At 40.9% G+C, this 26,513-nt stretch overlaps 3 protein-coding genes across 12 annotated transcripts in view; all 3 read left to right on the plus strand.

Annotated features, from left to right (window-relative positions):
• The first annotated feature begins 77 nt into the window (after positions 1–77).
• LOC110507381 (TLC domain-containing protein 5) lies at positions 78–6,781 on the plus strand. Its single transcript, XM_021587333.3, has 3 exons — positions 78–434; positions 4,390–4,592; positions 4,907–6,781. Exons 2-3 carry the CDS (start codon positions 4,397–4,399, stop codon positions 5,437–5,439), a joined length of 729 nt encoding a protein of 242 aa, XP_021443008.1. The 5' UTR covers positions 78–434; positions 4,390–4,396; the 3' UTR covers positions 5,440–6,781.
• LOC110507378 (TLC domain-containing protein 5) lies at positions 125–16,529 on the plus strand. 4 transcript variants are annotated; one of them, XM_021587331.3, is made up of 3 exons: positions 125–158; positions 8,446–8,648; positions 14,743–16,529. In XM_021587331.3, exons 2-3 carry the CDS (start codon positions 8,453–8,455, stop codon positions 15,297–15,299), a joined length of 753 nt encoding a protein of 250 aa, XP_021443006.1. In that variant the 5' UTR covers positions 125–158; positions 8,446–8,452; the 3' UTR covers positions 15,300–16,529. The 4 variants fall into 4 exon arrangements, with proteins under 4 accessions (XP_021443006.1, XP_021443005.1, XP_021443004.1 ...); XM_021587330.3 differs by lacking the exon at positions 125–158 and adding an exon at positions 4,230–4,347; XM_021587329.3 differs by lacking the exon at positions 125–158 and adding an exon at positions 4,964–5,697.
• Positions 16,530–17,671: 1,142 nt separating this feature from the next.
• Positions 17,672–26,513, plus strand: part of arhgef12a (Rho guanine nucleotide exchange factor 12a) — a 71,051-nt gene continuing 62,209 nt past the window's right edge. For 3 of the 7 annotated variants that reach the window (XM_036965128.2, XM_021587336.3, XM_036965129.2), the window contains exon 1: positions 17,692–19,369. In XM_036965128.2, the coding sequence (XP_036821023.2) occupies positions 19,338–19,369 (32 nt within the window). In that variant the 5' untranslated portion in view covers positions 17,692–19,337. Of the gene's footprint in view, positions 19,370–26,513 lie in introns of all 7 variants that reach the window. The other 4 variants (XM_090224278.1, XM_090224279.1, XM_021587338.3 and 1 more) reach the window with 3 other exon arrangements.

A 26,513-nucleotide genomic window follows, 5' to 3' on the forward strand; every position in this document is an offset into this window, starting at 1 on the left:
GCTTATTATACCTGCATCCCACCTTTTCACCTCCACGTACTGATGGGGAAAATATCAAAATATTACCAGCGGATGGCGCCACAACCCCATTCTAGTTGACAAGTAGACACCACCCGACCACGGTAAAGCTACTCCTACATTCGGGAACCAGGCTAGCAGTAATTATATTTTGTTTTTGTCCGAGTGTTGGAAACTAATTCACTAATTTCGTTTAGGGTTGGGTAGCTATCTGCAGCACCATTTGCTGACACTGCAAGGTGAGGGAGTTGGCTATTGAGATTAGATACTCGAGACGCAATTGTTTGTTTTTGAGCCGAGTAACGTAATGGACACAAAGAACCGAAGATGAAGTGACTGTCACCCGAGGGACCATGCTGGCCACAAAGAGACTAGAGATGTCACCGACATGAACGTGCAAGCGGTGCATAAATAAGGTGATGTTATTATGTTATTTCGCTTTGCCAACATTTGATAGCTTGAGGAGCTAAGCTCTTGTCCATCTAGCTTGCTGTCTTCTAGCCTGCTTTAGGAAACTTGTCTAGACAGCTAATCTGGATTCATTTTTATTCCCTTTTTAAATGTGTTTTTAGCTAAAATATTCGCATCTTTATAAATGGCTCAGTCTGGAGCTATATTGGCAGTGTTATTTTCTATCTTTGCTATAGAGCCCTACAGTAGAGCTGTCATAAAACCCCTAAAACATAGTGGTCAAACGGGGAGATGGTTCCAATCGTTTTTTCCACCATAAATGTTTCACATAGGGGATTTTAGAAACACTTATAATAAGGGCTGTGTTTCGTGTAGGCTTACCCTTGCATGACGTTTTGGTAACCATGTAAATCTCTCTCTGACGAGTGACTTTAAAAAAATATATATCCAGCTCCATTTACTCTGATTCGAAAATGCTAGTTCGCTTCAAAGTAGACATGCAAAACTACAAGTCCCTGCAAGCTCTTAAATATCATCTTTGCAAACGGCTATTGTGTCTTTTCAAAACTTGCACAAGACAGTTCACAAAATTCTCCATTTAAAGAATGTATCCAATTTATTAATTACTACATTTAACTAACAATAGATATTTCATCCAGAGATTCTTTCCTTTGCCTCGATTTGCCAGACTCGTCAAGATCATTGCATTTGTAGTTCTTTATGAAAGCCACATTAGCATTTAATTTTTGGGGGATAAATACAGGCTAATACATTGATAAAAGTCACAATGTCTTAGAGAGATTTACAAGGTTATCAAAATGTCCCGCCAGGGTAAGCCTACACGAAACACAGCCCTTAGTTTAAGTGTTTCTAAAATCGCTTATGGGAAAAATGAATGGTGGAAATATGATTGGAACCATTTCCCTGTTTGACAGCTCAGTTTTATGGGTATTATGACTCATACTGTGGTACTCTATACTAGAGGTCGACCGATTCTGATTTTTCAACACCGATACCGATTATTGGAGGATCAAAAAAAGTCGGTGCCGATTAATCTGCCGATTTTCATTTTATTTATTTGTAATAATGACAATTACAACAATACTGAATGAACACTTATTTTAACTTAATATCAATAAAAATCTATTTAGTCTCAAATAAATAAACATGTTCAATTTGGTTTAAATAATGCAAAAACAAAGTGTTGGAGAAGTAAAAGTGCAATATGTGCCATGTAAAAAAGCTAACGTTTGAGTTCCTTGCTCAGAACATGAGAACATATGAAAGCTGGTGGTTTTAACATGAGACTTCAATATTCCAAGGTAAGAGGTTTTAGGTTGTAGTTAATATAGGATTTATAGGACTATTTCTCTCTATACCATTTGTATTTCATATACCTTTGACTATTGGATGTTCTTATAGGCACTTTAGTATTGCCAGTGTAACAGTATAGCTTCCGTCACTCTCCTCGCCCCTACCTGGGCTCGAACCAGGAACACATCGACAACAGCCACACTCGAAGCAGCGTTACCCATCGTTCCACAAAAGCCGTGGCCCTCGCTATTAGCGCGCACCCCGCTAACTAGCTAGCCATTTCACATCGGTTAAACCAGCCATTAGGCTGATAGGCTTGAAGTCATAAACAGCGCTGTGCTTGCGAAGAGCTGCTGGCAAAACGCATGAAAGTGCTGTTTGAATGAATGCTTACGAGCCTGCTGGTGTCTACCATCGCTCAGTCAGACTGCTCTATCAAATCATAGACTTAATTATAACATAACACACAGAAATGCGAGCCTTAGGTCATTAATATGGTAGAATCCGGAAACTATCATCTCGAAAACAAGACGTTTATTCTTTCAGTGAATCACGGAACCTTTCCGTATTTTATCTAACGGGTGGCATCCCTAAGTCTAAATATTCTTGTTACATTGCACAACCTTCAATGTTATGTCATAATTACGTAGAATTCTGGCTAATTAGTTCGCAATTTTATTTTTTTATTTTACCTTTATTTAACCAGGCAAGTCAGTTAAGAACAAATTCTTATTTTCAATGATGGCCTAGGAACAGTGGGTTAACTGCCTGTTCAGGGGCAGAACGGCAGATTTGTACCTTGTCAGCTTGGGGGTTTGAACTCGCAACCTTCTGGTCCAACGCTCTAACCGCTACCCTGCCGCCCCAATGAGCTAGGCTGCCCAAACTGTTGCATATACCCTGACTCTGCGTGCAATGAACGCAAGAAAAGTGACACAATTTCACCTAGTTAATATTGCCTGCTAACCTGGATTTCTTTTAGCTAAATATGCAGGTTTAAAAATATATACTTCTGTGTATTGATTTTAAGAAAGGCATTGGTGTTTATGGTTAGGTACAGTCGTCCAACGATTGTGCATTTTTAGCAAATGCGCTTTTGTAAAATCATCCCCCAGCGTTGCATCGATTATATGCAACGCAGGACACGCTAGATAAACTAGTAATATCATCAACCATGTGTAGTTATGACTAGTGATTATGATTGATTGATTGTTTTTTATTTAATGTAATTTTAATGCTAGCTAGCAACTTACCTTGGCTTCTACTGCATTCGCGTAACAGGCAGGCTTCTCGTGGAGTGCAATGAGAGGCAGGTGATTAGAGCGTTGGACTAGTTAACTGTAAGGTTGCAAGTTTGGATCCCCCGAGCTGACAAGATGAAAATCTGTCGTTCTGCCCCTGAACAAGGCAGTTAACCCACCATTCCTAGGCCGTCATTGAAAATAAGAATGTGTTCTTAACTGACTTGCCTAGTTAAATAAATGTAAAAATCAGCTAAATCAGCACCCAAAAATACAGATTTCCGAATGTTATGAAAACTTAAAATCGGCCCTAATTAATCAGCCATTCCGATTAATCGGTCGACCTCTACTCTATACTAGCAAACTAGCTGCTCTCTCCCCTTCTGCACTGATGTCAAAACAACTGAACAGAGGAAATCATAGTGAGCTCTATAAATAGTACGCCAAATTCATGATATTAATAATAAACATTTACATTTGGATATTGTCTTTTCTTTTTAAATATAATGTACATAATAAAGGTTCAAGTATAAATAATAAATAGGTACTCTAGCTTGTTTTATGACAGTTTGCTGGCAGATATGGCTACTGTCTGCACTGCAGTGCAACCTGGTCTCAGAGCATTTTGTGTTATTCAGTATGTAAAACCGGGACTCCATTTAGTATGGTAAGTATTAATTTGTGAATGTCCATCATCCATTTCGTATGATATGTTACGCGATACGTACATGTTACTAATTTGCTAAACGTACAATGTTATGGATTTGCTAAACATATATGTTACAAATTCCAATTTGTTGTGCCTAACGTTAGCAAGGTTGCTAATGTTAGCTAGTCAAGCGTTTAGAGTTAAGTTTAGGAGTTAGGTTAAAGGGTTAGAGGAAGGGATAGCTAAAAGTGACAAGGTTGTCTATGATAAGATTCGAACATGCAAGCTTTGGGTTGCAAGACATTTATGTTATACACCCATCCATCCTGACCTACCACCCTCTTGTTTTTTGCCTTAAATAACCTTCTGTCTTATGTAAGCATACCAAATGTAACATACAGTGTGATACTGATTTTAGTGCCCCGGATTTGAGTTTACTATGTTACGTCTTGTCTATGAGACCAGGATGTGCTGCCCCACTGCCCCAGACACAATTACTTTTGGACTAGTTTTGAAACTCCCTGAAGTGAGCTAGCATGCAATTTCCCCTCACCAACGAGGTTGTATCATGGTCTCATTTCCCAATCCTACGACATGAGACGTCCCCCTCACCAGACCTTCACTACTCAGTCTGGCCAGAGCACTACAGCTGCTCAGTTCAGATATACACTTGTTTATCAGTCTCTTTGGATTATAACAAGGGTTCATTGAAAGGTAATGTATTTCCGTATTGCAATTATGTTTTTGTATTTTTAGCTGAGGGATGACATCGCTGGCTGTCGGCGTGGTCCTCTGCCTAACAGGCTGGATCACTCTCTACACCCTACTGTGTAGCACCAGTGGCAGCCATGGCTCTGAGTGGAACTGTAGGCTGGTCACACTGCTCCATGGAATCCTTGCAGTCTGTATAACAGCATACATAGGCTATGTGGATGGACCTTGGCCCTTCACACATCCAGGTAAGATGCTCACTATCTAATCCCATGTAGTGTTGCTCCTGCACCAGCTTTCTGTAAAGTTGGTATAGGAGCTACATGTTTTTTTAATGTAGATTCTTGATCAGTATACTTCGATGTGTGTACAGTACCAGTCAAAGGTTCCATATGTGTTATTTCATCGTTTTGGTGTCTTCAATATTATTCTACAATATTCTACAAAAAAAATACAAAAAAAACACTTGAATGTGTAGGTGTGTCCAAACTTTTGACTGGTACTGTATGTATGCTACTAACCATGAATGGTGTTTACAATAATGCTGTGATCTTGATTTCAGGCACAAAGAACACCCCCCTTCAGATCACTGCTATGGTCATTAGCCTGGGCTACTTCATCTTCGATATGGGCTGGTGTGTTTACTTCAGCACAGAGGGCCCGGTGATGCTGGCTCACCACACCATGAGCATCCTGGGTATCTTGTTGACCCTGAGCTTGGGGGAATCGGGCATCGAGTCCTGCGCCGTACTCTTTGGCAGTGAGATCACCAACCCCCTTCTGCAAGCTCGCTGGTTCCTGAGACAGTTGGGATGCTATGAGAGCCTGACAGGGGAGGCGGTGGATGTTTTGTTTGTAGTGCTATTTGTATTTATGCGCATAGTGGTTGGCGGAAGGATGTTGTACTGCGAGCTCATCTCCACACGGCCCAGGTTCATTATAAAGTGTGGGGGAGTTGCCATGTATGTGCTGTCTTGGGTGTTCATGGTGGACATTGGTCATTTCGCCTACCGCAAGAGTCAATCCAAATACAGACGCTGGCGAGACCAACACAGATTGGAAACAGTTAACAGACATGATGGAAAGACAGACTGAAAGACTTCCTGATCTTTAGAAGATTAATATAAACATCCAATGTTTATACTAATACCTTTAACAAATGATTAACTAACACATGGTTGTGTGTAAGAGGAGGGTCAAAGTCAAGTCATTCTTTAAGTATGATTATTGGGGAGTCGTCTTTGGTATTCAGTTTACACTTTTTTTGTGCTCAGTTCAGAAAAAACAAGTTGCTCAGTTTAGACATACACTGTTCATCAGTCACTTTGGATTATAACACAGGTTCACTGGAAGGTAATGTACAGTCCCTTCAGAAAGTATTCACGTCCTTTTTCCACATTTTGTTCAAATCCATTTCTATTTGTCATATGGTTCGTAGACAACAGGTGAAATGCTTACTTACGGTTCCATTTCCAACAATGCAGAGTTAAGATACACAATGTAATACTTTTACAAAATGTAAAAAATGTTTTAAATATTGACACAAGGAATAAATTCACAGTGAATAATTCATAAAAATAACATGGCTATATACAGGGAGTACCAGTACCAAGTTGATGTGCAGGGGTACGAGGTAAATTAGGTAGCTATGTACTGTAATTATAGGTAGAGGTAAGTGACTAGGCAACAGGATAGACCATAGACAGTAGCAGCAGTGTATGTGGTGGGTGTGTTGTGTTACAGCCTGAATAAAAAATCTATTAACCTTAGATTTTTGGTCACTGGCCTACACACAATACCCCATAATGTCAAAGTAGAATTGTTGTTTGAAATTTTGACAAATTAATTATAAATGAAAGCTGAATTGCCTTGAGCAGTGGTGGAAAAAGTACCTAATTGTCATACTTGAGTAAAAGTAAAGATACCTTCATAAAAAATGACGAAAGTGAAAGTCACCCAGTAAAATACTACTTGAGTTAAAGTAGTCTAAAAGTCTAAAAGTATTTGGTTTTAAATATAGTTAAGTATCAAAAGTAAATGTAATTGCAAAAATGTACTTAAGCATCAAAAGTAAAAAGTATATATAATTTCAAATGGCTTTTTATTAATCAAACCAGATGGCACAATTTTATGTATATATTTTTATTTATGGATAGCCAGGGGCACACTCCAACACTCAGACATAATTTACAAACAAAGCATTTGTGTTTAGTAAGTCCGCCAGATCAGAGGCAGTAGGGATGACCAGAGATGATTGTCTCTTGATAAGTGCGTGAATTGGACCCATTTTCCTCTCCTGCTAAGCATTCAAAATGTAGCGAGTACTTTTGGGTGTCAGGGAAATGTGTGGAGTAAAAAGTACATTGTTTACTTTAGGAATGTAGTGAAGTAAAATTTGCTAAAAATATAAATAGTAAAGTATAGATGCCCCAAAAAACTAGTAATAGTTTACACATCGACTAGTAGTAATTTACACCACTGGTTTTGAGTCAGTAAGTATTCAACCCCTTTGTTATGGCAAGCCTGAATAAGTTCAGGATTAAAAATGTGCATAACAAGTCACATAAGTTGCATGGACTCACACTTTGCAATAATTGTTTTTAACATGATTTTTTAAATGACTACCTCATTAACCCCACACATACAATTATCTGTAAGGTCCCTCAGTCGAGCAGTGAATTCCAAACACAGATTCAACCACAAAGACCAGGGAGGTTGTCCAATGCCTCGCAAAGAAGGGTGCTGTTTGGTAGATGTGTAAAAAAATAAGAAAAAAAAGCAGATATTTAATATCCCTTTGAGCATGGTGAAGTTATTAATTATATTTTGGATGGTGTATCAATACACCTAGTCACTACAAAGATACAGGTGTCCTTCCTAACTCAGTTGCCAGAGAGGAAGGAAACCGCTCAGGGATTTCACCATGAGGCCAATGGTGACTTTAAAACAGTTACAGAGTTTAATGGCTGTGATGGGAGAAAACGTTGTAGTTTACTCCACAATACTAACCTAATTGACAGAGTGAAAACAAGGAAGCCTGCACAGAATTAAAATATTCCAAAACATGCATCCTGTTTGCAACAAGGCACTAAAGTAATACTGCAAAGAATGTGGCAAAGCAATTCGCTTTTTATCCTGAATACAAAGTGTTATGTTTGGAGCAAATCCAATACAACACATTACTGAGTACATCTCTCCATATTTTCAAGCATGGTGGTGGCTGCATCATGTTATGGGTATGCTTGTAACCATTAAGGACTGGGGAGTTTTTCAGTATAAAAAAGAAACCTAATGGAAGCTAAAAACAGGCAAAATCCTAGAGGAAAACCTATTTCAGTTTGTTTTCCACCAGACACTGGGATATGAATTCACCTTTCAGCAGGACAAAAATCTAAAACACAAGGCCAAATCTAAACTGAAGTTGCTTACCAAGAAGACAGTGAATGTTTCTGAGTGAACGAGTTACAGTTTTGAATTAAATCTTCTTGAAAATCTATGGTAAGACCTGAAAATGGTTGTGTAACAATGATCAGCAGAGCTTGAAGAATTTTGGAAAGAATAATGGGCAAATGTTGCACAATCCAGATGTGGAATGCTCTTCGAGACTTAACCACAGAGACTGACAGCTGTAATTGCTGCCAAAGGTGATTCTAACATGTACAGTATTGACTCAGGGGGTTGAATACATCTAATCAAGATATATAGGTGTTTTATTTTTCATAAATGTTTTTTTTACATTTTTTATATATATACTTTTTCTTCCACTTTGACATTAGAGCATTTTGTGTAGATCATTGACACAAAAAAAATCACAATTAAATCCATTTTAATCCCACGTTGTAACTAAACAAAATGTGGAAAAAGTTGAGGGGTGCGAATACCTTTTGAAGGCACTGTATTTCCATATTGCAATTATGCTGCATTTTACAGAACATTACCTGAACATAAAATGTAGGTTAATCAGACTTGCTCACACACATCTTGAGCATAGCTAATATTTTTGGTGATGGTAGAAAGTAAAGCGCATCATGCAATCTTTTAAAACTTCTATATGTGTTTGTTGGTCATTAAGTTGTTTTTGTCTTGTTTTTGTGTATTTAGCTGAGGGATGACATCACTGTCTGTTGGCGTGGTCCTCTGCCTTACAGGCTGGATCACTCTCTACACACTACTGTGTAACACCAATGGAAGCCGTGGGTCTGAGTGGAACTGTAGGCTGGTCACACTGTTCCATGGAATCCTGGCAGTCTGCATAACAGCCTACATAGGTTATGTGGAAGGACCTTGGCCCTTCACACATCCAGGTAAGATGCTCACTATTTAATTGCACGGAAACAGTGTAATCGTTTCCATGTACAGTGCTGCTTCTAGAACATATTTTTCTAAAGGTGGTTAAGTTGGTATAGGGATCATTCCGTGCCATTCCAGCAAGCCATGACACCCACCCTCATATTGTTCACAGCATAGGTTGTGTCTGAGTTGGTAGAGACCTGTGGATGGGCATATATAGAGTTAGTGTGGACAGTCTGTGGGAGATGGAGAGCAGTAGTTGTTAGACATTTTAGAGTATTATGGCCAGGGGATAGAAGCTGTTTAGGAGTCTGCTGGACAGGAGCATGGAGAACAGTCTTTCTCAGGCACCGCTTGGACCGTCCTCAACTAACTCTGTAGGGCCTTCCTGTCACAGGCGGGGCATTTGCCGTACCAGAGAGTGGTACAACCAGTGGTGCAGCTGTACAAGTTCCTGAGGATCTGAGGGGCTATGCCTAATCGTGTCAGTCTCCTAAGGGCTTCTTCACAACTGTTCTGGTGTGAAGAGACCATATTAAGCCCTCAGTTATGTGGACACTGAGAAACTTGAATCTTTTCACCCCCACCCCCATTTCCTGTAGTCCATGATCAGCTCCTAGGACTTGCTGATATTGAGGGAGAGGTTGTTGTCCTGGCAACACACAGTTGGCAACACACAGCCCTGGCAACACACAGCCAGTTCTCTGACCTCCTTCCTGTAGGCTGTCTCATCTCCATTGGTGATCAGGCCTACCACGTCGTGTCACACAGTCATGGATAAACATGGAGTACAGGAGGGGGCTAAGCACACACCCCTGTGGGACCCTTGTGTTGATAGTCAGCGTGGCGGAGGTGTTGTAGCCTACTTGTTTCGGCCCGTTAGGAAGTCCAGGATCCAGTTGCAGAGGGAGGTGTTCAGTCTCAGGGTCCTGAGCTTGGAGGGCACTATGGTGTTGAATTCTGAGCTGTAGCCGATGAACAGCATTCTCAAATAGGTATTATTCTTGTCCAGGTAGGAGAGGGCAGTGTGGAGTACAATTGAGATTGCATTGTCTGTAGATCTGCTGGGGCAGTACGCAAAATGAAGTGGGTCTAGGGTGTCTGGGATGATGGAGGTAATATGTGCCATGACCAGCCTTTCAATGCATTTCATGACTACAGATGTTAGTGCTACAGAGCAGTAGTCAGTGTGGCAGGTGGCCTTAGAGTTCTTGGGAACAGGAATGATGGTGGTCAGCTTGACGTGGGGATTACAGACTGGGACAAGGAGAGTTTAAAAATGACCATGGAGATGCCTATGAGCGAATGTTGAACAGATTAAAAACCTTATTCACGTTGGCCTTGGGGACCAAGATCACCCAGTCCTCTGGGACGGCGGGGCCCTCGTGCATGGCTCTGTGTTGTTTTTGTCGAAGCGTGCATGAAATGTATTGAGTTCGCCTATATAGGCAGAGTCTCGAGCCAGGATTTCGCCACATATTTTGGCAGGAGTCTCGCCCCTTAAGCTCTACAGATCAGAGCTGATGCTTAGTGTTGCTAGCTATTCTCTCAAAGCATCCGAAGCCGACACCGAGGCAAGAGCACGCAGCAGCAAAGCAGACACTGAGGCACATCGAGACACAAAGCTATTTAGCATACATTTTTGTATTATAGCGACTTTTTCTTGGAACACACTTCTCTTGTGTATCCAATTGTGTGACATCCGTTCCTTGCACACAGATTCAGTGCTGTACTCAGAATGTCATTCCACCCGTGTCAACAGTGTGAGAAGCGTCTCCTAGCCTCAGATGAGCACACTCATCTGCTTGGGAGCTGAACATGCTCAAGTGGCTTCACAGTGTAGCAGCTGTTGTACTCAGTGTCAGAAATTCAAACAGAGAGTATTAAAATCTCGACTTGAGAGCTTTGTGGGCAGAACCCCCGGACTGTCATCAGATTGAGTCTGCCACACAGATCATTGATCGTAGACCTTCCTCTGCAGATTATTTCAAACACTCCAGGTCAAATGACAGGTCTCACTCACCTCGTGATCCACCGCCCAATAAACACCATTTCTTATCCTCGCCTGGGCACAAATCTCGCCATACGGAGGTGCGCAAGGAGATGGGCATCCACATGGGAACCATTTGAGTCCACCCTCAAGCACATCCTGGCCAGTCTTCCTCCACCGGTACCAAACCCAACCCCTACCTCTGAACAGAGTGTGGTTGTTGAATCGGACGACACTGATGTACTGTCCACAAGAGCTTCCCAGTCTTATGCCACCGACTATGATCACTCTGATGATGATGATGGTATGCACCATGGCTCTAGCATCGTCCAGTCCCAGCCTGTCGGCCTGGCAGTAGCCGCTCTCATGCCCCGCCCACCTGAGGATGTTTATTTTTCAGCCATCAATTTACTTTGTTCGAGGGGTGCAAAATCCACTTGTCGCTTAAATTTCCCTGGATTGATTGCTTTCATTTTACTCTTGCAACTCTTTCGTACTCTTGCTTGTGCCTGACTTTTTTTCCTGTTAACGTGACGATGTGGAAATGTTTGTAAGGACCTGTCAAACACACCCCGGTGGCTGAAATGGGCTCAATGGAATACATTCTCTTTCCGTTGCATTTATAAGAACGCTAAAGCTTAATCTTGGATTTAACACATTTCAACACTTGCGTCACAAGGAAGAGAAAAAAGAGAACTTTATTTTGATGGGTGTTCATTTTTTGTTGAATTGAAAAAAGTTAGAATTTTTATAATGATTAGATGCACTGAAATGAAAGCAAGTTCTGAAAATTAAGACTTATAGTGAGTGATATTATGTCTGATCTCACAAACAATGTAAAGTATGTAATATAGAGCCAAGCGTGTTGATTTTTTTTATCGGTGTATCCTGCTATTGACTCACTTGTTGAATTATGCAACCGAATGTGACAACAACAGTAATGAATGAGGCAGTCTAGACAGCACAGGTGTGTGCAGGTAGGCCTAGACATTTTTGTGGTTGCAACCTACCCCTTTATCTTAATGTATTAATATATGCCAATAAACCCAGTGTATTTATGCAAATTAGGCACTTATAGTTTTCTTTATTTTAACACAAAATATAAAATAAATACCTGATACCATTAGAAATGTAGTATATATAGTGCATTCTATGAAAACAAAAGTGAAATTTGACAAATTGAACACCTGGATTCCACACCAAAATCCCACTGCATTCATTATTTGTCTGTGCCAATAAATGTTTTATGTGCTATAATTGAGTCAATACTTGATGGATTCAAACAGATTGGAGTATCTTCATCCATTGTCCTACTGTTACATTTATTAGAATTGTTAGTAAAACCTTTTAACAATTTTGATGACCGTTGCTACTGGCAGTGACAGTCGACCAGAAAATATCCTTTGAAATCTTTGAGAGGGCAAGCAGGAACCTCAATGTGGAGCACGCCCCTTCTGCCATGGTGTCCACATTCAAGTTTGATGAATTCAGTTCTTCAAAGACTGAGATATGCCTCCTGTTGTTCAAAGACTTTGTGCGTGAGCTCCAATGCACATGAAACACGCCAAATCAAAGAACCCCTGCCATGCCAAGCAAATGCACTCGCTTAGCTACAGTTCATGATGCAGACAAGAATGGTTTTGGCCATTTCCCCCGTATGGATAAATAATTTGCTTCACTTGTTCTGCCTGCTTCTCTCTGTCACAGTTCAGACCAAGAGCTGGCTTACAAACAATGCAGGGCATTTGATTGCTTCCTACGCAGGACACATGACAGCACCTCTCTATCCGCTAGGCTTGGCAATTCAGCAACGATACTGGCTTCCTTTCAGGAGTAGCTGCAGGCACGCCTCTCCGCAATCTACGACACTAGGACCATGAAAGAACTGTTGACAGTGACAGATCTGCTCATCCAGTGCCTTCAGGGCAATGCTAAGATGGTTGGGAAAACTTTGGCCACACTGAGTGTTGCACAGCGCCATCTATGGTTAGCGCAGTCCCAAGCTACCTGACAAAGAAAGTTCCACTCTTAGATATACCCATATTACCTGGCCAGACTTTTGGCTCAGCAGCGGCCCACTTACAAGGCTCAGACATGCTGCACCTGCTCAGCAGTGGGGGAACGGACACTCTCAGCCATACCAAATAGGTGGAGGGCCTCGGAAAAAGCAGAGATGCACCACATGCAGACCGCGTACACTCTGCACAACAGCACACAGAGCCTTGGTCCTACCGCAAGTTTCTCGCTTGCCCCTTGTGCTTTCACAAATTGCATAAGCGCAGCGTCAACACCCCTTCGCCAAGCAGGAGTCGGAGTCCTGGAGTACTTAGATGATTGGCTAGTATGTGTAGGGTCACAAAGCCTTGGCACACACATCCCTTGTCTCGCATCACCTCTCCGAGTTGGGACTAACAATGAGCTTGGAAAATAGTTATCTGGTCCCTACTCAGTGTGTGCGCTTCCTGGGTTTGAAACTGTTCTGGAGCAACTCCCTCTTCAAGCAGACCTCCTGTCACAAGCAAATGGCAAGCTTTTTCACCCCAAACCCAGCATACTGAAGTTGTGTGTGTGGCCCCTAAACGTGACCACCTTGTAGCTGTACCCTCCTTGGTAATTGATACAATACGTGCAGTAAGGGGGTCCTCTACACAAAGACTCTATCCCAACAAGTGGAACATGTTCAGAAAGTGGTGTATTGCCCATGCAGAATTGCCATCTTCCTGCCCAATTACTGACATTTTGTCTTTTCTCCAGAAGCTTATTTCTGCAGGGAAGTCCCCATCTACATTGAATGTGTATATGACAGCCTCCCCACTTCTCACAGGAGAGTCGTGAGTTGCATACACTTTGCACGGTTAGGGAATTGAGAGACCATCTTGCCACAACAAGAACTGTTCGTCAAACAGAACAGCTTTTTGTGTGTTATGGGGAGAACACCAAAGGTCGCACTCTCTCGAAGCAGAGACTGGCACATTGGATTACCAATGCAGTGTTATTCAAAATCATACATTGCAGCAGGTACACCAACTCCAGATGGCATGGTAGCACACTCCACTAGGGGTACGGCCACCTCATGGGTTTTGTTCAGAGGGGCCTCCCTGGAATCAACACCCATTACTTTCACAAGGTATTCCAGACTCAATGTTATGTCCACACCATCAGTGGTGTCTCTGGTTCTGGACACAGCACCCTCTCTCAACCCAGATAAGTGAGCATACTGTGAACCTTGTACATACTTATCAACCATCAGTGAGATGGATGTTCTATACAGAAGCCTTTTACTCTTGGTGATGTTACACCTAATTGAAGCCTCATGTTTTAAGTTCTAGCGTTCAGCTTGTTTGTGCTTACAGTTGTATACTACAGTTGGCATTTAATCCACCCTGTTGGGTTAATATATTCTGTTGTAAATGGTTTCCCAACCATTCTCCCCCTCCCCCCCAGACATTTCACATTTTATTTTTACGCCTAAACTGGCACACCTGATTCAATTAGCCAACTAATCATCAAGCCTTTGACTAACTGAATCAGGTTTGGCAGTTTAGGGTTAAAACAAAAATGTGAAATGTCTGGGGGGGTGGGCCTGAGGACAGGTTTTGGAAACCCTGCTGTGGTACATACAAGGACTTCCCAGGGACTCATCTAGACTAAGGTTTAATGGTGAGTGAGGTATCCCACTCTGTTGCCTGAACCACCTGTTTGGTACAGCAGCCCCTTTACAAAAATTAAAGAGAACATTACGGATTTAGCCTTGGTTCTCTGCGTAGAGTAACGGATCGCCAAGCTTTTCATGTCTTTCCTCCACCTCTGTGGAATTCAAGTGAAGTAATAGACAGTGTGCCATGTCACACCGCCTTTTATATTGACAGGTCACATGGGTACAGTAAGGGAGGGGCCTAACTGTAAACATCTTTGATATTAAGCATCTCATCGCGTGAAGGGGAAGGAGTTTCCATAGGTCGTTTGGCGACCCCGTTAATCTACTCAGAGAACCAAGGCTTACATCCATAACCAAATGTTCTCATGTAGAGTTTCTTGCCTAGTATAATTTGATGTGTGTATGACAATGTTACTAACCATGAAGAGTGTTTACAATAATGTTGTGATCTTGATTTCAGGCACAAAGAACACCCCCCTTCAGATCACTGCTATGGTCATTAGCCTTGGCTACTTCATCTTTGACATGGGCTGGTGTGTGTACTTCCGCACAGAGGGCCCGGTGATGCTGATCCACCACACCATGAGCATCCTGGGTATCTTGTTGACCCTGAGCTTGGGGGAATCAGGCATTGAGTCATGCGCTGTAATTTTTGCCAGTGAGATCACCAACCCCCTTCTGCAAGCTCGCTGGTTCCTGAGACAGTTGGGTCGCTATGAGAGCCTGACAGGGGAGGCGGTGGATGTTCTGTTTGTAGTGCTATTTGTGTTTATGCGCATAGTGGTTGGCGGAAGGATGTTGTACTGCGAGCTCATCTCCCCATGGCCCAGGTTCATTATAAAGTGTGAGGGAGTTGCCATGTATGTGCTATCCTGGGTGTTCATGGTGGACATTGGTCGTTTCGCCTACCGCAAGAGTCAATCCAAATACAGACGCTGGAGAAACCAACACAGATCGGCAGCAGCTAACGGACATGACGGAAAACAGACTGAAAGACTTCCTTATCATGATGAATAAAAACATCCAATGTTTATACTAATAGACCACCTTTATACAATTGGTTGTGCATTCTGTAAACATGGGGTCAAAGTCAAGCCATTCTTTGGGCCTATATGATTATTGGGAACTATTTTTTGGTATTTAGCTAACATTTGTACATTTTTTTTGTTTGCTTTTTTAATTAAAAACAAGTGCAAGAGAATGTTGCAAAAGCATCTTGAAAAATGTACAACTGTAGCAAAAACAATTGAGACATAGTTTGTCATTGAAACCGAAGGACCTAGTGCCAATATGATGAACAGATGTATTTCACAAGCTTACTGCAATGAACTGTAACCTAATAGTATATTCTTCTAACCTTGTATCCAGCAATAAGTTGACTATTGGGAAACAGACACTTTTGATATCCATCCATTGATTCCCTCCATCCAGATGACATAACATCCCCAAACCATCATAGGTTAGGCCACACCTGTTTTGAGGCAGTGAAATTGAACCAATACTGACTGTTTCCTTACTTTTATTTTGTTATTGTATGCAGTAGTTTTCCTGCAGAAATTTAACTTTTTTGCAATTTGTTGTATAATGTTTCTAATTTCAGTCTAATTTGTCTCATTTAAATTGTGGTACTCATTATAAGCCATGGAATATCCCATGTTCCGTTCCATTTCGTTTTCAGGAAGATGTTTATAAACGCTCGCTGAGATTGCAGTGTTATAGATTGTGTATTGTATGCATATTCATATGGAGTACATGACACTGGCTTTTATATAACATAAAACTCAGTAAAAAAACAACAGCTAAAAATAACGCTTTTCACAACTGTTTTTCGTTTAAGTTCACAGCAACAACAAATCAGTAACAAATTTGGAATAAAATAATTATATGTTTAGTGGCATTCCATTGCTTGATTGGGTATATGAGTCATTAGTCATTGTAAATGAGTTGAAAATGCCAACTGGTAAACAGTGATTTGTGCTAAATGTTTTGTATTGGTTGAAATGTTCCAGTATGATGCAAGGTCACATTTCCCAATATTGTATGCATTCATATTTGAAAATCACTACTTTTATATTAAATATTTAAATCTGGTGCCTAAATAGTTAGATCTGTGGAATACTATATTAACTTTAACATTCACCATCCCTGTGTCTGTGATAAGGCAGAATCATACAAGTGTGACTTTATACATGTTCAAATGTAATGTTTACTTTTGTTGTGTGTTCAATAAATACCCTGAATACAGAACTGGTATAAAAGTATGTGCTGTAATATCAAGTAAATTAGTCCAAAAATGATTGCTTCCCAGTAGGCCTATATAGTATAAAAACGTTTTTGAACAATTTTGAAGAGTTTTTTTTTTACTCAGGGAACTACTAGTTTGCCATTTGTTGCAATGAACTTTTACATGTATTTATTTTTTATTACAACAATTTTAAAGAGATACTAGTCTACATAACAATCAGAGATGTAGTGTAACCTTGTCCCGTACTGTAGGGTAGGCTTATTGTGCAAAAGCCATCACAGAGTTCTCTGTGCTTGAAGCATTCAAATTGTCCACATGGTGGCATATGTAAATCACCAAATCCTCCATTGTACTGTAGTATAGTCCTCAACCAAAAATGTTTGAACACATTTTGCTGCTAATAACCATTTATCCCTGTAAAGTGTTATGAGTTATGATTGTCACACCAGGAAATGATTGTACTTTATTAACTGGTCATTTTAATGGGATAGTTCACCCACAAATTAAAGTTTGTCAGAAGTTGTCACACCCCAAAAGGTGAGTCCTGATGAGTCCACATCCTAACCATCTGCTGTGTAGATCCATTTATACAGTATACTTGAATCCCAAATGAATGGGTGTGGTATAGGGATCTCATTTTATTCTGGGCCTTGTTTTCATTCATTTGGGTTGGAGGCATACAACGGTTAACATGGACTCCTCTTGACATTAGACCACTTTCTGAGACCTAAAATCATCTGAAAACTTTGATTTTGGAGCGTCAGATGTTTTCAAGTTTAGGAGTGGTCTAACACAAATATATAAGTAGACACAATGAGGGGAATATAAGATGGTGTTGTAGAATACCAATGTGATAATCATTAGGCCAATAATAACAATGATAATTTTAGGTTTCACAGAAAATGTATCTACATTTTAAGTTCAAAATAGATTTGGTCTACAGTAAAATATATTTGTAATCCTATCTGCCAAGAACATCCCGTCAGACACTATAATGAAAAAGGCGAATGTATTATTATTGTTATTATTATTTATGAAAGTCTGGCAAGGTTTTTATTTGAATCCCATCTGCCAATGGCATCCAATTAGACACCATAATGAAAAAGGCAAATGTATTACTATTATTATTGTTATTATTTATGATAGTCTGGCATGTTTTTTTTCGGCGGAAGTAGACAGACGCAAATTGGGAGCTGTTGGCCAGGGCGTAGTTATCCTGATATTTAGTGAAATTGTAGAAAGTCGTGTATTTTTCTCCTCAATAACACATCTGGAAACACATTCTAATAATCACATTATTCTAAAGTGATAACCGAATCAGTGTTTATTTTTTGTAAATGAGATAATTATTTTGTTAGCTAGCTATCCTTGTTAGCATAGACGTCCAAGGGAATTCTGCAGAGAAACAACTCAAATTGTCTGAATTCTGGAAACATGGAGTCAACGAAAACTGCGCTCCGTTAAGTTCTGTGGATGTTTGCAACCCGAAGGAGATCTACAAGAAACGGTTCCTTAAGTCGTGAGGACTTCATATATATTCGCCGGGACACGTTTTATAATTTTTGCTACGCTTGTTTTTGTGAATTATTTTTTGGGGAATGACATTCAGAATTGTCGGAGCATACGAAGCGAAGTTTTCTAGTTACTGAAAGTGATCCCGTTTTCGTTGGTACAGTAGATAGCTAGCTAGCCATCGTTGGCCGAGACTCGGCAGCAAGGTACAGTAGTTAGCTGATGTATTCATTCGGCTGAATTTCAATGATTTACTTTGTTTCGTAGTCAACTATCACTCTTAACTTTTATGGAAAACGTATATTATTGGACACGTTTCGAGTCTACTGGAGGAAAAGCCGTTGGATTTTCCACTCCCTGGAGTTAACTAACCGCTAGCTAGCGTTCAAGCTATCTGAATTGAAGCTCCAACAAATTTAGAGGGGCACATTGGCTAGCAAGCTAAATAGTGCAATAGCTAGCTGGGGGGGAAAACAATGCATTTGCTATAGCTAGCTGATCAAGCTAGGAATATTACGTAGTTTGTTATTTTGATGCAATAATTACTAATGGTTATCTAGTTAATTCCCAACACGGGTTTCAACTCAGACTTGTCGGTTTTTAGAAATTCTCATGGTCACGAGGGGCTGGCTGCTCGTCTACGGATAAAGGCAAACCTGGAGGCTGGGAACACCAAATGGGACTGACTCGATTTTCAACATCTTCATTTTTATTTATTTTTTAAGATACGCTGGCTGTTACTACACCAGGCCCAGGTAAACTGGTTGTATTTTCTATAGGGCGGAAACAGTCTAGCCTGTATCAATATTTTCCAAGGGAACAACGCATCATTGTCAATAGGAACATCATCCCCGACCCTGGTGTCTTGTGCGATAAAGTGGAGAACTGCACGACGTAAGACTAGGGCTTATTAGAGGTCCTGATTTATCTCAAGAAATTGCTACAGTAGCGAAAATAGCATTATCGTCAGTGGGTTCACTGAATACGTACCATTTCACTGCACATGATTGCAAAACTCTTACATTGAGGTATTGAATTCAGTATTAGAACATACCCAGACATTTATTTTTCACTGGCAGTCTATCACCGACAATTGAAGGTGTTTTCATGACATTGTTATTTGGAGATTCCGCTCTCAATGTGGTTGATTTTTGTTGTTGTTGATGTCATCACCTTTTTCAATCATCTCTTCAACATAGACGGATGTTAGGGGAGGGGTATTCAAAGAGTCTGTCTTATCATACTTTGGAAAATGATAATTGGATATAAATCCCAGCAAATCTAGAAACGGAAGCCCAATGAGCGACACACAGTCCAGTATCACTGATAGGTAAGTACAACCTTTTCCAGGCATTATGTAAACACACTTCACAATGTCATTGAAGGCTGCATGCCTCTTGGCTCCTGTACTTAATCATCTTTGCTTTATCAGACATGTTATGTTTGATCTCAAGTCTTGTGAAAGCCTCCAAGGATTGTTATGGCCACTATGGGAATTTTCTACCGGCTGCATGCAAGTGGCAATTCTTCTCATGTTATGTTATGGCCAATTGTTACAGTTTCTGGAGTCAGCTATATATTTTTTCTATATCCCATATGGTATAGCCTAAGCTGTATGTAAGTAATTTGTATTAAATGTCTATTAGTACTGAATGTTACTCAATATGTATTCCAACAACCCAGGCAAGTAATGTTGCCCCATTTCAAAACGACAAACCAAAAGGCGTTGTGGGGCTTTATTTTTCATTGCAGTGTTGTTTTTAAGTAGCACAATAACCCGCAATCTATTTTCTCAACCCAGCACTCTACTCAATTCTCCAATTTGTCACACCACTGAAATGGCCCTTTTTGGTAGGGGCAGACCTCTGACCATTTACCATGATTTTGGCACAAACAACCATTTTAATTTAGAAAGAGGTCTTGAGCAGGTTGTTTTTGCACCACCAAGAGTGAAATGGAATTTGATCTGTTCCAAGAGCTTCAGCCACAATCATGGCAGTAGTAGAGCTGATGAGGCCTGACAGCCAAATGAAGGAATGGTGCAATTGTGTCCTCAGCACCTGAAATCCACTTTCCTGCAAAGAAGGAAATTAACAGACCAGATATTCCGTGTGTAGGCTAACCCTGTAGCCTGTACTGGAAGCTGTTTCATTCATCTTATCCAAAATAGAGAAATTACGTTTCCAACATGAGTAGTCTTATGGGGTGTTTTGAATGAATGGGATGCTAGTTGGTCAAACTAGGCCTATAGCTTAGTAAAAACAATTCTACCTATGCAACTACATTTGTGCAGCGCAGCACTCTTCTCTCCTCTCTCTGAGCTGCATTTTGTTTATGCTTTGGCTTGTCTAAAGGCAACAATACACTAGACAATTTTGCTTTCTACGGGCTCTAACTATCGGAGAACCTCACATTTAACGATTCAGTCAGGCCAAATTGTAGTGACCTAGTAATCGGTTTAGTACATACACCTGGCCGCACCTCTGTGGCAGTACGATTTGGACAATTGGGCCAGTATCAGGCTATACTTGCTGGGCAGGTTTGCACATGTGCAGGCCTAGTAAGGAAACCATCATAGCAACTGAAGAAGCATAACAATGCGCATAGAAGGAACGCAACGTCTGTGCACGTGGATTACTGATGTCCTGTTCAGTTTGAGAGCACGAAGATGAGTACTGGAGGTAAACTTTGATAGCTTGCTGCTGCTATAATTGATTTGAATAAACACTATGTTTTGTTGCCCATGGTTAAGCTATTTATCAGAGATGTTGCCCTCACAATAAGCCAGATTTGAGTAACTTACACAACTTGCATTACATTGAAGCGGCAGCCGCGGCACAATCAATCAGAGATGGACAGCGCATGGGTGCTGAAATTAGGCTTCATTTTAATTTGACTTACTAACAACTAGGGCTTAGTGTTGAAACCAATTTCTTGTTATTTAAGAAATAAGAGCTAGGGCTGTGGCGGCCATACATTTTGTCAGCTGGTTATTGTCATGCAATTGAGTAATTGTCACAGTAATTGATCTTTAATTAACATAAACACTTTTAGCATCCCCAGTCCTCCACGAATATAAGCCGCTGATGCGTGCCTTTTGGAACATCTACATTTTTTTTAAAGTATAAAAATAAATGTAATATACATCACAATAAATTCAATATTTATTTTAGGCACGTCTAAAGAAACATGATATGAAGAAAATCTATTTCAGAAGAACAGAATGAGTTACTTGGCGTAGGTTATCTGGCTATATACCATCCCATATAGGCTGTAGGCTTGTTCATTTAGCACACAATATATGCTTATAAGTCCCTTGCCATTGTTTTATGATTTTATAGTAAGAAGAATATCATTGAACTTAGCTGAATAAAAAGTAAAGGATATTTTTCCAATTTCGGAGGGAGTGCACATATGAAGTGGCTGTGTTGAGTATAAAAGTGATCATTTGAAACAGGTCCTATACGCTAGATTTAGAGTTATTTGGCAACTTCAGTTGTAAGTGATACAAACAGTCAGAATGTCTTACAAATCAACCTACACTAAATGACCAAAAGTATGTGGACATCTGCTTGTCGAACATCTCATTCCAAAATCATGACCATTAATATGGAGTTGGTCCCCCGTTTCCTGCTATAACAGCCTCCACTCTTCTGGGAAGGCTTTCCCTAATTGTTGGAACATTTCTGTTGGGCGATCAGGCCTGGCTCGCAGTTGGCGTTCTAATTCATCCCAAAGGTGTTCGATGGGATTGAGGTCAAGGCTCTGTGTTGGCCAGTCAAGTTTTTCCACACTAATCTTGACAAAACATTTCTGTATGGACCTCGCTTTGTGCACGGGGGCATTGTCATGCTGGAATAGGAAAGAGCCTTCCCTAAGCTGTTGCCACAAAGTTGGAAGCACAGAATAATTTAGAATGTCATTGTATGCTGTAGCGTTAAGATTTCCCTTCACTGGAATTAAAGGGCCTAGCCCGAAAAATCAAAAACAGCCCCAGACCATTATTCCTCCACCACCAGACTTTACAGTTGGTACTATGCATTTGGTCAGGTAGCGATCTCCTTGCACCCGCTTAACCAGATTTGTCTGTTGGACTGCCAGATGGTGAAGCGTGATTCATCACTCCAGAGAACACGTTTACACTGCTCCAGAGGACCGACAATTTTTACGCGCTACAGCACTCGGTTGGCCCGTTTTGTGAGCTTGTGTGGCCTACCACTTTGCGGCTGAGCCGTTGTTGCTCCTAGACATTTCCACTTCACAATAATAGCACTTTACCGGTGAAGCTCTAGCGTGGCAGAAATTTGACAAACTGACTTGTTGGAAAGGTGGCATCCTATGATGGTGCCACGTTGAAAGTCACTGAGCTCTTCAGTAAGGCCGTTCTACTACCAGTGTTTGTCTATGGAGATTGCATGGCTGTGTGCTTGATTTTATACACCTGTCAGCAACGGGTGTGGCTGAAATAGACGAATCCACAAATTTGAAGGGCTGTCCACATACTTTTGAAAAATGAGTTTCGATTTAGAATGTCTCGTTATCAAATGGGCAGGGGGGAAGAAGATAGATGCCGCTTTTCCGTGTGTTTGTTTTTCAATCATGCCAGGTAGGCTACTCCAGTTATTTCATTCCATGCATAAACCACTGTGTGAGGAGCATGCACTCTCGCTGCATGACCGATGATATTCTGGCCAAACTCCATATGCCATGGCCTCCCCTACCCTGTTCCTGCAGCATCCCAGTGTTTTTAATTTGGGAAACCAAGTGAAATTTGTTCGGGAACATCGAAAGTAACATGTTTTCACGAGGGATGCAAGATATATCGGTGAACATATCGGAATAGGACGATATTAGCTAAATATGGCAACATGTTTCGGCCGATGTCTAGTTTAACGCCAATTTGCAAAACTTATGTCAAAGCTCTTGTGCATACCCATATAACGTAATAATGCCACGTAAAATTGTATGCTATACGTGCAACACAGCATTCCTAAACTAGCCCGCCATGTCTGCTGTGTGGATTGAGCAGTCAACAAGTCGAGCAGTTATTTGAAAGAATAACAACATTTCAGCGTGACAACTAAAAGGCGAAATCCATTAAAGCCAAGATAATGGAATCCATTGCCCTTGACAATCAACCGTTCTCTGTTGTGGGTGATGTTGGCTTTCGCCGACTGGTCGAGCACCGGTAAACGCTATCATGTGCGCTATTTTTCAGATGTTTCCCTACCGGAGTTACACAGTAATAGCGTCACTGCTATTAGCTTCACAACATACATACTATGGAACTCCGTTTGGGTCTTTGCGTGTCAAAAAAGATACAGTAGCACTGTCAAGCTGTGCAAACTAGCAAACACAGAGTCTCGTCAGTGAAAACATCCGAAGATCATCAAAGGTAAACGGTTAATTTGATTGCTTTTCTGATTTTCGTGACCAAGCTTCCTGCTGCTAGCTGGACATAATGCTATGCTAGGCTATCGATAAACTTACACAAATGCTTGTCTTGCTTTGGCTGTAAAGCATAATTTCAAAATCTGAGGTGACATGGTGATTAACAAAAGGCTAAGCTGTGTTTCACTATTTCACTTGTGATTTCATGAATATGAATATTTTCGAGTAATATTTTTGACCGTTGCGCTAAGGTATATGGCCAGTATACCACGGCTAGGGGCTGTATCCAGGAACTCCGCGTTGCGTTTTGCATTAAAAACCGCTCATAGCCGGGGTATATTGGCCATATGCCACACCTCATCGGACCTTATTGCTTAATTAACATAGCTCTCATAAAACTTCTCTCAAGCACAAGCCCACGTACTAATGAGTAGCCAGATACTCTTTATATTTCAAGTTTTGCCAACTTGGATCTATTTGCTAGCTAACAAGGCAGAGCAGTTGGGTTGCTAGGAACACACCCTTCTGTCCATCTCCAGCTGTTTGAACAGCATGCTAGCCTGTCCACTTTGTTCAGATGTTGAAGTCAAGTGGCCTACCTTATTTCTCAGAATGAGGAGTTACCAATTCCTTATATAATTGTATTTTATGCTTATTGCACATTTTATAAATCACTGACCAAACAGCTAGTATTACAGCCTTTGGCTAAAATGATGCTAGCGTTACGTGGTACCAAAGTGAGCATGAATTTCCCCATATCAATATTAATTGATACTTTAAACATAAAGGGTAACTTCACCTCTGAGACATTATTTTTCTGTAATATTGTGTTTCGGTGTCCATATGACGGATACTGTTGGACCTAAATGCAAATGGTGAGTTGTCAGAGAGGAAGAAGTGAGCTCTCATCTTTGTTGTTAGTGGTAGGGGAGGGGCTTGGTGTGTGTGTGTGTGTGTGTGTGTGTGTGTGTGTGTGTATAAACAGAGAGGAAAAGGGCGAGGCAAGAAGTTACACTTCCCAAAATCAGTCCAAAATAAGCCCAGTGTGTTTCTATTGGCTTATTTTGGACCTAACCTTGTCGCCTGCCTTTTGGACAATGACTCCCATTGTTTGGGTGGAGACATGAGAATCTCGTCATTATATACAGATCCCTGGCTTAAATGGGAGGTGCACACAGCACAGAAGAAGCGAAGAAGACGAGATTAAAAAGACATGAGAAAAAGCGGACATAAACGCTCATTAAAAATAGAAGAAATATCCTTGATTCTTGCAATAAAGACACTTCGAATATCACACAAAAACATACATTGGATATAATTGGATATATAGCCCAGCCCTAACATACACACACACACACTAACAAAGAGCCACTCAGCTCAGTGAAGTTTTTTATTTATTTATTTTATTTTACCTTTATTTAACCAGGTAGGCAAGTTGAGAACAAGTTTTCATTTACAATTGCGACCTGGCCAAGATAAAGCAAAGCAGTTCGACAGATACAACGACAGAGTTACACATGGAGTAAAACAAACATAGTCAATAATACAGTATAAACAAGTCTATATACAATGTGAGCAAATGAGGTGAGAAGGGAGGTAAAGGCAAAAAAGGCCATGGTGGCAAAGTAAATACAATATAGCAAGTAAAACACTGGAATGGTAGTTTTGCAATGGAAGAATCTGAAAAGTAGAAATAAAAATAATGGTGCAAAGGAGCAAAATAAATAAATAAATTAAATACAGTTGGGAAAGAGGTAGTTGTTTGGGCTAAATTATAGGTGGGCTATGTACAGGTGCAGTAATCTGTGAGCTGCTCTGACAGTTGGTGCTTAAAGCTAGTGAGGGATATAAGTGTTTCCAGTTTCAGAGATTTTTGTAGTTCGTTCCAGTCATTGGCAGCAGAGAACTGGAAGGAGAGGTGGCCAAAGAAAGAATTGGTTTTGGGGGTGACTAGAGAGATATACCTGCTGGAGCGCGTGCTACAGGTGGGAGATGCTATGGTGACCAGCGAGCTGAGATAAGGGGGGACTTTACCTAGCAGGGTCTTGTAGATGACATGGAGCCAGTGGGTTTGGCGACGAGTATGAAGCGAGGGCCAGCCAACGAGAGCGTACAGGTCGCAATGGGGGGTAGTATATGGGGCTTTGGTGACAAAGCGGATTGCACTGTGATAGACTGCATCCAATTTGTTGAGTAGGGTTTTGGAGGCTATTTTGTAAATGACATCGCCAAAGTCGAGGATTGGTAGGATGGTCAGTTTTACAAGGGTATGTTTGGCAGCATGAGTGAAGGATGCTTTGTTGCGAAATAGGAAGCCAATTCTAGATTTAACTTTGGATTGGAGATGTTTGATATGGGTCTGGAAGGAGAGTTTACAGTCTAACCAGACACCTAAGTATTTGTAGTTGTCCACGTATTCTGAGGCAGAGCCGTCCAGAGTAGTGATGTTGGACAGGCGGGTAGGTGCAGGTAGCGATCGGTTGAAGAGCATGCATTTAGTTTTACTTGTATTTAAGAGCAATTGGAGGCCACGGAAGGAAAGATGTATGGCATTAAAGCTTGTCTGGAAGGTTGTTAACACAGTGTCCAAAGAAGGGCCGGAAGTATACAGAATGGTGTCGTCTGCGTAGAGGTGGATCAGAGACTCACCAGCAGCAAGAGCGACCTCATTGATGTATACAGAGAAGAGAGTCGGTCCAAGAATTGAACCCTGTGGCACCCCCATAGAGACTGCCAGAGGTCCGGACAGCAGACCCTCCGATTTGACACACTGAACTCTATCAGAGAAGTAGTTGGTGAACCAGGCGAGGCAATCATTTGAGAAACCAAGTGCTCTCAGACAGATCCAGCTCAGAGGGGCCCAGCTCCTGAGTTCCCATCAGCAGCAGATATTCATTTTTAATTGGAAAATGAATGTGTTCATGCAAAATGTTTTTTTTTGTTGCATTGAAACTAATTTAATCACATCAATTAGTTCCCCGAATCGCACAGAATCGTTTCAAACTAAAATTTTATTATGTATCATATCGGAGCCCATGTATCTAGATGCGTATCGATTTGTTTTTTTTAAAAGGAGAGCTAGC

The sequence above is a fragment of the Oncorhynchus mykiss genome, chromosome 27 (genome assembly GCF_057628025.1).
Source record: "Oncorhynchus mykiss isolate SJ-2025 chromosome 27, ASM5762802v1, whole genome shotgun sequence".
NCBI lineage: Eukaryota > Metazoa > Chordata > Actinopteri > Salmoniformes > Salmonidae > Oncorhynchus > Oncorhynchus mykiss.

Excerpts from the sequence above, each read along its gene's own strand:
- LOC110507378 (XM_021587331.3), top strand. The coding sequence starts at position 8,453 with ATGACATCACTGTCTGTTGGCGTGGTCCTCTGCCTTACAGGCTGGATC. Across the intron at positions 8,649-14,742 it reads TTGGCCCTTCACACATCCAG|GCACAAAGAACACCCCCCTT; the intron begins GTAAGATGCTCA and ends TCTTGATTTCAG.
- LOC110507381 (XM_021587333.3), top strand. The coding sequence starts at position 4,397 with ATGACATCGCTGGCTGTCGGCGTGGTCCTCTGCCTAACAGGCTGGATC. Across the intron at positions 4,593-4,906 it reads TTGGCCCTTCACACATCCAG|GCACAAAGAACACCCCCCTT; the intron begins GTAAGATGCTCA and ends TCTTGATTTCAG.